At 39.7% G+C, this 12,738-nt stretch overlaps 2 protein-coding genes across 3 annotated transcripts in view; both read right to left on the reverse strand.

The window, feature by feature from the left end:
• The window catches only part of LOC122811616 (RLA class II histocompatibility antigen, DP alpha-1 chain-like), a 202,188-nt gene extending 197,897 nt beyond the window's left edge, over positions 1-4,291 (reverse strand). For both annotated transcript variants that reach the window (XM_044083584.1, XM_044083583.1), the window contains exons 1-2: positions 4,154-4,291; positions 467-712 (exon numbers count right to left, since the gene is read on the reverse strand). In XM_044083584.1, the coding sequence (XP_043939519.1) occupies positions 467-712; positions 4,154-4,262 (355 nt within the window). In that variant the 5' untranslated portion in view covers positions 4,263-4,291. The remainder of the gene's footprint in view (positions 1-466; positions 713-4,153) is intronic.
• Positions 4,292-10,245: 5,954 nt separating this feature from the next.
• The window catches only part of LOC122810601 (tetraspanin-31-like), a 261,380-nt gene continuing 258,887 nt past the window's right edge, over positions 10,246-12,738 (reverse strand). The window contains exon 6 of the mRNA XM_044082177.1: positions 10,246-10,335. Within this exon, the coding sequence (XP_043938112.1) occupies positions 10,246-10,335 (90 nt within the window). The remainder of the gene's footprint in view (positions 10,336-12,738) is intronic.

A 12,738-nucleotide genomic window follows, 5' to 3' on the forward strand; every position in this document is an offset into this window, starting at 1 on the left:
GTTGAGTGGGATTAACTATAGCTGTATTCATCCCAAGATATGGCATGTTAACAAATAATAAATAAGTGCAACTGAGATGTTCTTCTAGAAATGGGTATAAAGATAAAGAGTCAACAGTTAAACACATCATGTATCTGTCTATTGCCAAAATACATTTGTTTATGATTTGCTTCCTTAATGGAAAAATTACCATGTTGTACATAAGTTTATAGTGTCATCCATTATAAGCAATAAGATATGACACAGAGTACAAAATAACTAATATAGCTTTTAACAGTAATAAGGTCACACAACCTATCAGGAAACATAACTCCTAAAAAAAGAAAAATCAAATCAGTTGAAACAGACATGCATGTTCATGAAAAAATAAAATGTTAATGTACTTAAGCTATAACCATCATAGTAAGAAATTTTAGTCTTGGAACCGTCAAATGATTGCAGTCTGTGTAGTCAAATGCCCTCTTACCTTTTGGACCGGATATGCCTTTTGACCTCTTAATGTATATATCTAAATTAAAATGACAGGCAGAAAGAGCTTGCAGACCAAGTTGGGCTTCAAAGAAAAAAAACTTCTGAAACTCTGGGAGTTTATATTCAACCTCCTTAATATCTAGGTCCACATAGAATATTTCATCACCATCAAAATAGAAGCCAAAATCTCCAGAAGGAGTGTCTTTCTGACATGAAGTACTCTGACGCAAGATGTGGTCCACTAGAAAGTAAGCCAAAATAAATAAATAAGAAAGTAGTTCAACAGCACTTGACACAATGAAATTAAAAGATTTTTACCATTAGAAGCATACGTCACAAACTATTAAAATAGTAGAAACAACTGAACATAGGTGTTCATTCACAGCTCACTTGTCTCATGTGAACAGAACTTCAGCATTCCTTTTTTCTAAAAAGCAGTAAGAATTATTCTTGCTTTTGTATCAAATACATAAAAAAACAGCACATGGTCATTTCCCAACAAGTGAATATATCGTGTAGCTACTGTATTCAATGAACAGCTTTGAGCTTAGAAGCCACTTGGTCAGCTAACAGACAAACACAGATGTTATAAGTCAGCATAAAGATCAAAATTAATACTTGCATGAGACAAATATAAATGGTATGTACTCATTGTTGGGAGACAACATAATGGGGGGACAAAGACACAAAAATAGGAACAGATTTTAACTATTGCTCTTATAAACTTAAAAGATTGCTAGAATAGCAGGGTTTGTCTTAGCATGCATTTTCTGAAGGATATGAAATCTGAAACTCAAATGTCTATCATTATTTAGTGATTTCAGTCATCAGTGATTTCCCAGAAAACCACAATTTATATGAGGAACAGACAAAAAATATGAGGCAAAAATCTGGACATTCTCTGAAAATCTGGACAGTTGAGAGGTATGGGGAGCATGGATATAAACTGTGATAATCCAATCACTACAATGATTGGGTTATTACAGTGTTTTTTTTTTTTGGCTCTTTAATGGAAGAGCTACCAGGAAGTGTTTTTTTTTTATTTTATTTATTTATTTATTTATTTTATTTTGCTCTTTCTTCACTTAAGAGCTGAGAAGGTTAGGGAGGTGGCTTGTGGTATCAACCCAGGTGCTGACTGAGCGAGCTACACTTCCGGAAAGAACAAGTAGTAAGGGTAGATGTCTCATAACTTGCCAACAAAAAACAATAAAGAATACAAAAATATTATCAGAATACATGTGATTTTTTTTCTTTTTTGGTCAGATAAGCATTGCTGCAGATACTGCTTACTTAGCAGGGAGGAAACAAATGCCCCCTTCATTAGAAAGGAGCCACTGAAAACATCACAACATTCAGAAAGACATATGTGAGTATCAGTATGCCATACAAAATGAAATCATGCAAATGGTGTACAGTCATGCAAAAGCAAGGACAAACCCTTCAGCAAGACAGCAAGGAGAAAGTGTGAATGTTTCATAGTCAGCAAAGTGCAGGCTTGAATAAAATGTAGTCTGGAAGTAAGGTGTAAAGAGAAATCTCTTTTTACTGTCAAACATTAGATGAACATAACTGTTGCTTATCATGGGAGCTTATCATGAGGAAGGATTATGAATGATCCTCTGTGTGCAAAATGTGGATACTAACACGATATACAATAAATACAATAAATCATCATATCATATGGGGCTATGTAAATGATAAAAATCAAGGGATGACTAATAGCTATAGCAGTGGCACTGGATTGGCATGAGTACCTGGCAGTTATATACTCTAAACATGAGTGTCATGCATAACAGTCTGATAGCTAATGCCCAACAGAATTAACTGATAAGCAAGAATGTCAGGTAATCATAAAGTTAAGCAGTAAAGTCAGGAAATCAAATGAGCAATGGTAACTGTCAGGCAGCAGTGAGTGGATATAAGCAGGTAGTGTCAAATGGAGGGGGTAGAGATGAAAGGTAAACGATCGTGAAGGGTTACAATGAGTAGTAAACAGCACAGTAGATGAAGTAATATCAAGCAATGATATGTGGTTGATCAGATGGTGGTGAAAAAAGGTAACATTAACAGTCAGCTGCTAGCAGCACTGATAACTGTAATAGAAGGTAACTTTTGGTAACAGCTACAACAGTATGAATGTCAGATGAGCAGTCAAACATTTCTTCATCTACGAGAGAGTAACAAGTACTGAATGAGAATATTTGTTATCCCTAGTCACAGCCATAGAAGTAGCTCATTCAGACTAGAAAACATACCACCTACAAAAAGCCATTCTCCTCTTGACTGCAAGATCCTTCTCTTTAATTAGCCTGACAGTGACTCATTCACGAATCTGAAACATTGTCTTTTCCCTTCATCAAACCTCCCTGATGATTGCATTACCTTTACTCATTTGGTGCATTCATTTTTCCAGGGGTAACCACCAGACATCTCCAGGCTACATGAAACACCTATGCCCTATTTGTTCCTGTCTGGGATCATACCTCTCAAGTGTACCTCATTATGAGGAACTTACCTCATTTAGGGTCTTAAAAAGGTCAAGTTCTTCAAAGTTCCACATTTAAAGGGTCTGTCACAAATTCAGTGTTAGGAATTGTTAAACTAATATCTATGGTAAATATAAACGAACCATATTAATTCATTAAAATATTTTTTATGAGTAAAACCAGCATATTTTAACAATCCTATGACTTTTCTAGTTGAAGCTGTTAGTAAGCTGATAGTATGTTTTCCACATTTTGCCCATTTGTTCCACATTATGAGGGCTAGTGTTCCTCATTTTGGAGATGGAAGGTGGCAAGAGTAGTAGTATTGTAAGGAGCAGGCAAGCTTCCAGGTCTGGTGGGATGGACTTCCTTCCCCCTGGAGCATTCCCCCCACCCTGCAGGAGCTACTGTGAGCTCCATTATGCTGCCTTGTTGGGAGAAGGTGAGCTTCTGCATGCTGACTTCCCTAGCCAGTGTGCATTAATAGTGGCAATGTGTGCTTCTCAAGCCTGTGCTCCATAAATGTAACACCTAATGCTCCCTCTAGGTGTCACCCAAGTGGAGAGCCAAAGATTCTCTCAGGATGGGTGAGCTAACAATAACCATTTACTCCCATCTTCCCATGCTAGGTGCATTAGGCATCCGAGCTGTTAATTCAACTCATATCACCTGGGATGTAATCAAGACTTTATCCTTCATCCAAGCCATGTGCCATTATCTTTGAGCATGATAATGCTTTACTCATGACTGGATCAATTATGTTTGAGCACCATTTTATGAAGTGTCACTCAAGACAGAGAATGGGCAAGAAATCAGGCATGGCATTTAACAAATTGTTTTATCTCCTTGCTACTGTATTTAGCTGTATATAAAAATACAGTATAACTGAGATGAACAGAATCCTTTCAAAAACTTTTGAATATCAAAAGAATGCTTATGGCTTACGTGATGATACTCTGTGAATAACTCTTTTGTACAATAAGAATCTTAATTAATTAAAACAGCAAATCACAATTTCAACACAATTTAAATTAACTGGGTGAGACATGCTTAACATTTCAGCGGCAGTTTTACTATACTTAATCCATATAATCCAACAAAAGGTTGTCATTTCCCAGCAATAAACAGTCTCACTGGATTTCCTATGGTGGCCATTGCCACTGAACTAATCACTGACCTATATGCTTACATACCTTGTTGTCCTGCTGACATCTTCAGTAAGAACGTAGCAACAACAGACCACCACAGTGCCATGTTTCCATTCCATACATCAGTTTTACTTTGTTTACCAAGTGTGTTCATTTTTAGGAGGTTCTGGTACTGAAGTGTTTCTGGAAGAAATACAAAGCATGCTTTTTAACTATTTAAAAGGAAATGAAATTATGTTACCTGGCAGCATTATTTATACCATGATTCAAAGTAGGAACTAGAAATATGGATGAATGCATACAATAGTCCCAAATCTCCTTTTCTTTTAAACAGAACAGAAGTTTGTTATATAATTTCCAGTTTTACTTGATTTCATTTTAAGCAACATTAATATAAATGTTCATTACAACAGCTGCATGCAGGAGTATTATTTATTCTCTCTCTCTCTCTCTCTCTCTCTCTATGAATGTAGCACAATAACTTTTGTCTTCTTCCACTTTAATCTTTGCTTTCTTACTTCTGCTGTTGTAGGGGCTACTATGGCTTTTTCATTTATCTCATTTATGGTATCTTTTCGCAGACAGCTTGCCTTTCCAAAGGGAAAACAAACTGCTATTTTCAAGCCTATAAAGATTAGCTACCACCTGTGTTAGTGATGAATGTTCACACTTCTGGTGTGTGCATCGACCTTATTCCAAATTGTTGCATGCACAACAGAAACAATTCTAGCAAAACTTTGTCCTAGTAACTGATTACTGTTGCCTCAGGGACCCAATGGGCCTAAATCCCTATCAGCACATATCACTTATTCATGGTAGCATGTGCATGAAAATCAACTTCAAGCAACAATTATGTTTCTCAGGAGGCTGTCAGATGCCCTCTGACCAGCACTGGTGTCACTTTGTTCCGACAAACGCTTGCTACTCCTGGTCAGTCCACCAATGCAAAGGCTACTCCATGAAGTGTACCCTTTCCACTCTTAATAAACTTTGTTTTTGGTAGAGGTCAGTACGCATCAGCAATAACACTGAGCATGACAATAACAGTTGATAGCTTGTATGCTTATCATCCAGTGCTATGCATTGTCTGCCTGTTTTATTCAGTACCACAGTGACAGCATGTAGAGTTAGACAGTGACAGTTACCTAGTTCAGTTATTTCTTTCATGCAGAAAAAAAAATCAAGCAAGTACATTAAATTTTTAAAAAGACTCTTAGTTATTCATCCCCATTTACACATTCACAGCTTAGTTAAATTAGTAGCCATGTCTAGATCCACATTGCCATGACCATCAACAGGCAAATATGCTGATAACTGCTCAGTCCATTATTAGTCTTCACTGAAATAAAGAAAAGTATTCACCCTTGTGTTTGTCATCTTCTTCTCCCACCCCACTAATATAAACCTCCCTCTCTGTCTCTCATGCAGTCCTTCTCACTAACATTCTTCTGGGCATTCACAGGTGCTTATTCTGTTACACTATTAACATGGAAAAAAGTGAGATTTACTGAGGTGGCAATGCTGAAAATTTAGTCCGACATTCGCATATACAGATATACAAAGACACACACAGGCACACACACACACACACACACACACACACACACACACACACACACACACACACACACACACACACACACACACACACACACACACACACACACACTCACACACACACACACACACACACACACACACACACACACACACAAAACCTACATTTCTACTGGAATATTTTGCTAGTTATTCTTTTCACTTATGTGTATGACCTTTAATTTAATACATTTTCTATAGGAATTCACCACATCAGTTCTGGTATAGCCATTGCACATCTCTCTTACCAATAGTGATTTTATATAGTAATAATGAAAATACAAACATGCAACACATGTGCACAGACACACAGAAGCATAAATGAGCACATGCACATCTATATACATACACACACACACACACACACACACACACACACACACACACACACACACACACACACACACACACACACACAAGCACACACACATAGCACATACTCGCAGTCATATCCATGCAAATGCAAACACATGCATATAGGTTCATAGGATGGTACTAGGCTATCAGCCCTAGGGCCTATACAAGCCTAGCCATAACAATTCCCTGGCTATTTTTTCCCACACTATTTACTTCCCTGGACCCCTGTCTAGCAGGGCGACTGATGTGATCCCCGGGGTGAATTTCCTTTTTCCCATCCAATCGTCAAGGTTCCTTTTGAAGAGGGACAAAGAGGCACTCTGCTTGACATGTATGGGCAATCTATTCCAGAGTCTGGGGAGTCTCTGGGTCAGGAATCTATACCTCCAGCATGTTTTGTTTATTGTGATGACAAGGTTTAGATCCCTGGAGCGTGTGGCTCCGAGGGATTGGGATTTCTTTAAGTGTAGCATGTCCAGCAGCTCTGGGTTTGACATGGCCTTGTATGTTAAGCAGAGATTGCCTCTGAGTAGACGATATGTGACAGAGTATAGCTGGAGTTTTTTAAGGTGGTCAGCGTAAGGCATCTGCTTTAGGCCTGTGATTCTTTTAGCGAGGTATTTCTGCGGCCTTTTCAGTTGTTGCAGATGTCTTGAGAGGTACATACCAAACGGGGCGTTGTATTCTATAATGGGTCTGATGACGGGTGAGTACAGTGGGACAATGACCTCCTTTTTTCTGGATGAAAAGCCCTTAGTGATGAGGTGTGCCACATAAAAGGATTTCCTGACTGTTGTGGCGATGTGCTTATCGAAGGTGAGACCACTGTCCACCTGTGTCCCTAAGTCTCTTATCACACTTTCAGTGTTTAGTGTACTGCCACCTATATGGTAATTCACGGATACATGTTTTTTCCCAAAGGGAGCTTGAGCCCATGGCTCTGACACCAAGCATCTGTTTCTGTAAGGCCCTTTTGTAGAGTATCCACATCATTTGGGGATTCAATAATGGCTCCCAGTTTGCAGTCATCTGCAAACTTTGTTAGCCAGAGTCCCTTAGTGTTGGCCTGTACTTCAGAGAAGTAGATGCCAAACAAGAGCGGTCCCAGGACTGAACCCTGAGGTACTCCACTTGTCACTTGTCTGAAGCTGGATTTGGAGTCAGCTACTTTTACAGTGTGGGTTCTATCAGTAAGCCAGTTAGCAACCCATTGGGTGATGTAGGGATTAACTCCCAGCTTAGTACGTTTATCTATGATTCTAGAGTGGGGGATGGTGGCAAAAGCCTTGGCAAGGTCTAGATAGGCTGTGTGGACCACCTTACCCTTGTCCATGGCTCTGGAGACTGATTCGAAGAAGTCAATCAGGTTCAGGAGACAAGATCGGCCCTTCACAAACCCAAACTGGGTGGGGTCCAGTGTTTGAAGGTTGCCAATGTGTCTTTGTTTATAAGTTCCATGATAATACGCTCCATGGCCTTGCAGATAAGGCTTGTCAGACTGATGGGACAGTAGTTTCCGAGATCGAAGGTGGATTCCCCCTTGTGGAGTGGGATAACTGTAGCTCTGCACCACTCAGCAGAGGTGAGGCTATGATTAAACATGACACTTAGGTGAGGTGCCAGTTCATATTGTAGTTCATGTAGTACACAGCCCGGGATGTCATCTGGTCCCATGGATGCTGTATTCTTAGCTTTGGAGAGTGCGTTTTTTACCTGTGTGGCCGTTATTACCGGAATTTGGCAATCTTCCGGTATTGAGATGGGCCATTTAGGGGGTGAGAGGGGGGGTGAAGTTGGCACTGAATCGATCTGCCAGTATATTGGCAATAACCTTGGGATCAGTATATTTAATGCCATTCTGTTTTAGCTCAGAGCAGATCTGAGCATTGCCATTTAGATTCTTGACATAGTTATAGAATGCCTTGTGGTTGTCTTTGGAATCTTTGGCAATTTTATTTTCGTAACTAGCTTTGGAGGATTTTATGAGGGATCTCAGTTTCTTACTGCAGCTGGTAAAGGAGTTTTTTGCATCCTGGGATTTTCCTCTTTTCTGCAACAGTTTCTTCCTTTTGTTGTAAAGTTTGTTTATGGCAGGGGACCACCAGATTGGCTTCCTTTTTTGGATGAGAGCATCTTGGTTCTATTTGGGATGGCACGATTCATGCATGAGTGTATGTGCTCATACAGTGCCTTAGTGTAGGATTCAGCTGTTGAACTTTCAGACCTCATCTGCATGGGTGTCATGAAGTTTGTCACGTCTGACTTGAGTAGCATGAAGTTGGCTTTGGAGAAGTTTTTTTTATGGAGGCTTCCTTACTGCGGGGTGGGGTGGGATGTGGATGTTAAGGGTGATTAGCTTATGGTCAGACCTGACTAACGAGGAGGTGACCATAGGTGTGGAGCATCGATTTCCCATGTTGGTAATGACCAGGTCTAGGATATTGGAGCCCCTGGTGGGACTATGGATTAGTTGATCCAGGGTATTGGAATTTAAGAATTCCAAGAACCGTTGGGCAAAGGTGTTGGTACATGAGTAGTTTTCTCAGTTAATGGCAGGGTAGTTAAAATCACCCAGTATTAGGGTGTTTGGTTCTATCTTAATATTTCCCAGTATATTTAGAAAGGTGTAGTGAGAATCTTGGGGTATGGTGGGGGATCTGTAGCAAGCTACAATTTGGATTGCAGTCTTACCTAGTGTTAGTTGCACCTGGAGAATTTCAGAGGCATTGTGTTGGGCAACTAGCCTGGTGGTGTGAATATCCTTGGTGAATATTGACACTCCTCCACCTTTAGTGTTTCAGTCCTGGTTTGGTGGCCGAAAAGTGTGGTAAGAGTTGTAGCCTGGTATTGCAGGGCTGATCTCTGGAGCCTTGAACCAGGTCTCAGTTACTGCACAGATATCGATGTTCTCCATTTTTACATGCACATCTATATGCAGTAAATGTTCTCACTCACACCCACAAACAAAATGAAACACACACACACACACACACACACACACACACACACACACACACACACACACACACACACACACACACACACCACACACACATATTTGCATAAATGTTGCAATCAATCAGCCAAATAACTTGCAATGCTTAAAGTATACACTGAAAACTATTTTAATCACTCTTGGTTTCCATACTATGAATGTTTTTGGTGATACAGAAAGGATTAAGACAAACACAACAAATCTCATAATTGTTTTGAAAAAAGTCAAAAATATACACAATTCTATATATTTGTCTGGACTTGTTTTAATGTGCGATAAGAAAACTAATAATCAAGATTCTTGAACTATTCAAAATTCATCAAAATTCATTAAAGATGAAACAAAAATAAATAAATAAATACATACCAGAGTTGCTCACAGGATCATGCACGGAGAAGGACCTCCTTTGAATCAATGCCGTTTTCACTATCACTTTTAAGTTATCTTAGTTCATTTATACAGATTTTGAAAGTATGTAATCACCTTGGTTCATGCTTTTTTTGTTGTTGTTCTGCCTTAATTTCTTATTATGTTAATGTTTATCTTTGCCTTCACAACAAGTGATGGAATACAAGGACTTTGTGACCAAGTTGCCATGACAATTGAATTATGATGGCTGCCAACAGAGTATATAATGGTATTGTTGCCAAAACGGTTATAGCAGCTCTAGATATTCTTATTACCCTCATCTGGGCAGCTTTGAATGACACAGTCCACCTGAAAGACACCAGCACCAAACAAAATGGTGCAATTTTGAAAGTCTCAGGAAAGCTTTCCAGTCAGCAGAAGGAGTTAGAAATGCAGCAAGTGATAGTGTCATCACACAGCATGCATATCTCTTCTTTGGATGTGCAGTCATTTCAGCTGGAGATGAAAATAAATGATTTAGAAAACAGGAGCAATTGGAACAATTTACAGATAATTGTCCTTCTTAAAGGAACAGCTCTGTGGAATTTATTAAATACAGAACTGGTAAAAGTTTTTAATTCAAAACACCCCCTATCACAGAGTGTGCTCATAGAGTAGCTACAAGAGTTAAATCCCCTAATATTCTTAAGCATTTTATTGTCCATGCTTTAACTAGAATGAACGAGAAGGCATTTTATGTAAAGGGGAAGAGTTAGAGAGAAATCTGGTCATGAATAGGGTTGTAGTAAGATTCTCTCCTGGCTATAACAATGCTTTTTTACTAAATGTAAAACTGTGGTTCCCATGTTTTGTGGGCACAGAGATCTGGGCTGTTCATGTCAACTTCAGTTCCCTCCAACTCTGTGTGATGCTGTGGAGGGACAGCAAACTTTATTTGACAACACATAAGATGCAAATTAATTGTGCAGACAATTTGAAATTGTGAAAGAGACATCCATTATTGTGGATTGAGGTTTCTGGGTTGAATGCATCTTCTGTAGAGAGAGAGGTAGGAGGCATGCAGAGAGAGGGTCTTGATTTTCACCAAATAAAATGCCATCAGGGAAGAAACTCAAGGTAAAGCCCCTTTTGCAGTCAGCTTCCCATATTCTTCCATTGGAACTTTGGGGGAGACTTACTAAAATATTTTCAAGTCATGATGCTAACAGGTTTTCTATACTTCAAATGGTACAAGCAGAGAGGGGAAAGGATGCTGAATTTTTGACTCCAGGCCCCTCTCTAGAAGACCTAGAGACTTTGGATAGGTGTACTAAGGAGACTGAGAAACAGTAAACAGAACTCATTGGGCCAGGTAGATGCTACCTGACTCTTTTAAGGAACTTATTTGTTTTTCCTGCTAATGGGGTTCCGCTTTCATTACTATTTTTGCTATTCAACAATATAACTTGTGCAGATGCCTTTACAGTTTTTCTGTGCTGCTTGCCGACTTTTGCTGAGGGCATTAATTGTGACACAATTGCCTGATATTATAATTGTTACATTTGATCTCTAGAATACCCAGAGGTTGTGATTGTGTGTTGTTACTTGTTAAGGCAATACATTAAATTTAATGGGGGGGTGATTGATATTTTCTTTGATTATTGGTTGGGAAGTATAGAAGGCATATTGTACCCCCCCTTTTTTGTAATTCAGATGGAAAAATGGTAAAAGTAGAGTTATTTTTCTGGGCAAAAGACAGTGGGCCGGATTCACGAAATCTCCGTGTAAGACTTAATATGTCTTACTCGGAGGCTGCAGTTGAATGGTATGATGTCAGCATGCCATGCATATTCATGAGGGCATGCTGAATCATACCCTAGGCTAACATGATCCATGTAGGAAAGTAGGGGGCATGTCCAATTGCTGAGTACTGCAAAGGGACACGCCCCCAGAAGAGTCAGAGTCCTGAAAGTAAACACCCATGAGCGAGTCCGCTGACATGTCAAGGAACACAACACCACACATCCCCACAGACTATAAACCCTACTGAAAATGTGTAAAATGTAAAAATAGCAGTTTAATTTTATTTTATAATTTCCAAAAATGTTTGCCTGTAGTTGCGCTCATTTGCGTGGGTATGGCCTTCTCTCAGCCACAGTTAGCAGACATTGAAAAGCATATAAGATCTAAATATGCAAATTAAGCCAAGTAACAATAGCGTAGCAGTAGAGATGTTGGCCAAAGAGGAGGTAGTCACGGTTTGAGCCCCCACAACATCATTCTCCATTTTAATTTAAATAAGTATGAAACAATCCCCTGACATATATATAACTATAATTTAAGTAAAATGTAATGAAATGGGCCATGCATTTGTGAAGAAATCCGACATATTAATTTATAAAAAAAGGATCATAATTGCCCATAGCTGAACAACGCTTTAGCAAGTTGAATATGAGTGCCCATAGGTTAGCAGCGCTTTAACAAGCTTAATATGAGTGCCTGTAGGTGAGCAGCGCTTTAACAAGCCTAATACGAGTGCCCATAGGTGAGCAGCACTTTAACAAGCATAATACGAGTGCCCAGAGGTGAGCAGCACTTTAACATGCTTAATATGAGTGCCCATAGCTCAGCAGCGCCTCACCCAGCGTAATATGAATGCTCATAGCTAAATAACGCGTTACCTAGCGTAAGCCATTTGCACGGAGCTGCGCAGCGCACCAACCAGCTTACCATTGGGCAATGTTGGGCAAGCTGTATCAAAGCCGCCTTTACACAGACACACCTCCTAGCCTGTCTAGACAGAAGTAAAATAAAAAAAGCAATGCCACACCATAGTCAAAGTACTGAACCACTAAGCCATGACAGCTGTACTGAGAAATGCAGTATTAGAATATATCTATGAATGAATGGAAATAGAAGCATGACAAAGCAGGTTTGCTTTAAGCTGATAAATATCCAAAATGGCCAATCACAGATAAGTGCGGGAAAACCGGCATATATAAGCCCCATAGGCGGGAATACACACCATAACTGATTGTGGCACCCATTTTCAGTCAGGATGGCAGGTGCAGGAGAGGGAAGTCGCTTTAGAGCACAAAGGTGGGGTGTTGAGGAGTCAAAATATATGGTTTGGCTCCTAGTCCATGATCATGAAGCACAACTCATGCAGGGCCAGGTTCACTGGGGAGCGTATAAGGCAGAGGCATGGAACCAGTTGGCACATGATCTCATCAGTGCCACAGGCATTCCAAGGACTGGTGAACAGGTCCGCCACCACTATGCGGACCTGAAGCGATGGAAGGAGGACCAACTGAACCGTTGGATCCAGGAGGCC

This window comes from Protopterus annectens, chromosome 9.part0 (genome assembly GCF_019279795.1).
Source record: "Protopterus annectens isolate FY-2018-M chromosome 9.part0, PAN1.0, whole genome shotgun sequence".
NCBI lineage: Eukaryota > Metazoa > Chordata > Ceratodontiformes > Protopteridae > Protopterus > Protopterus annectens.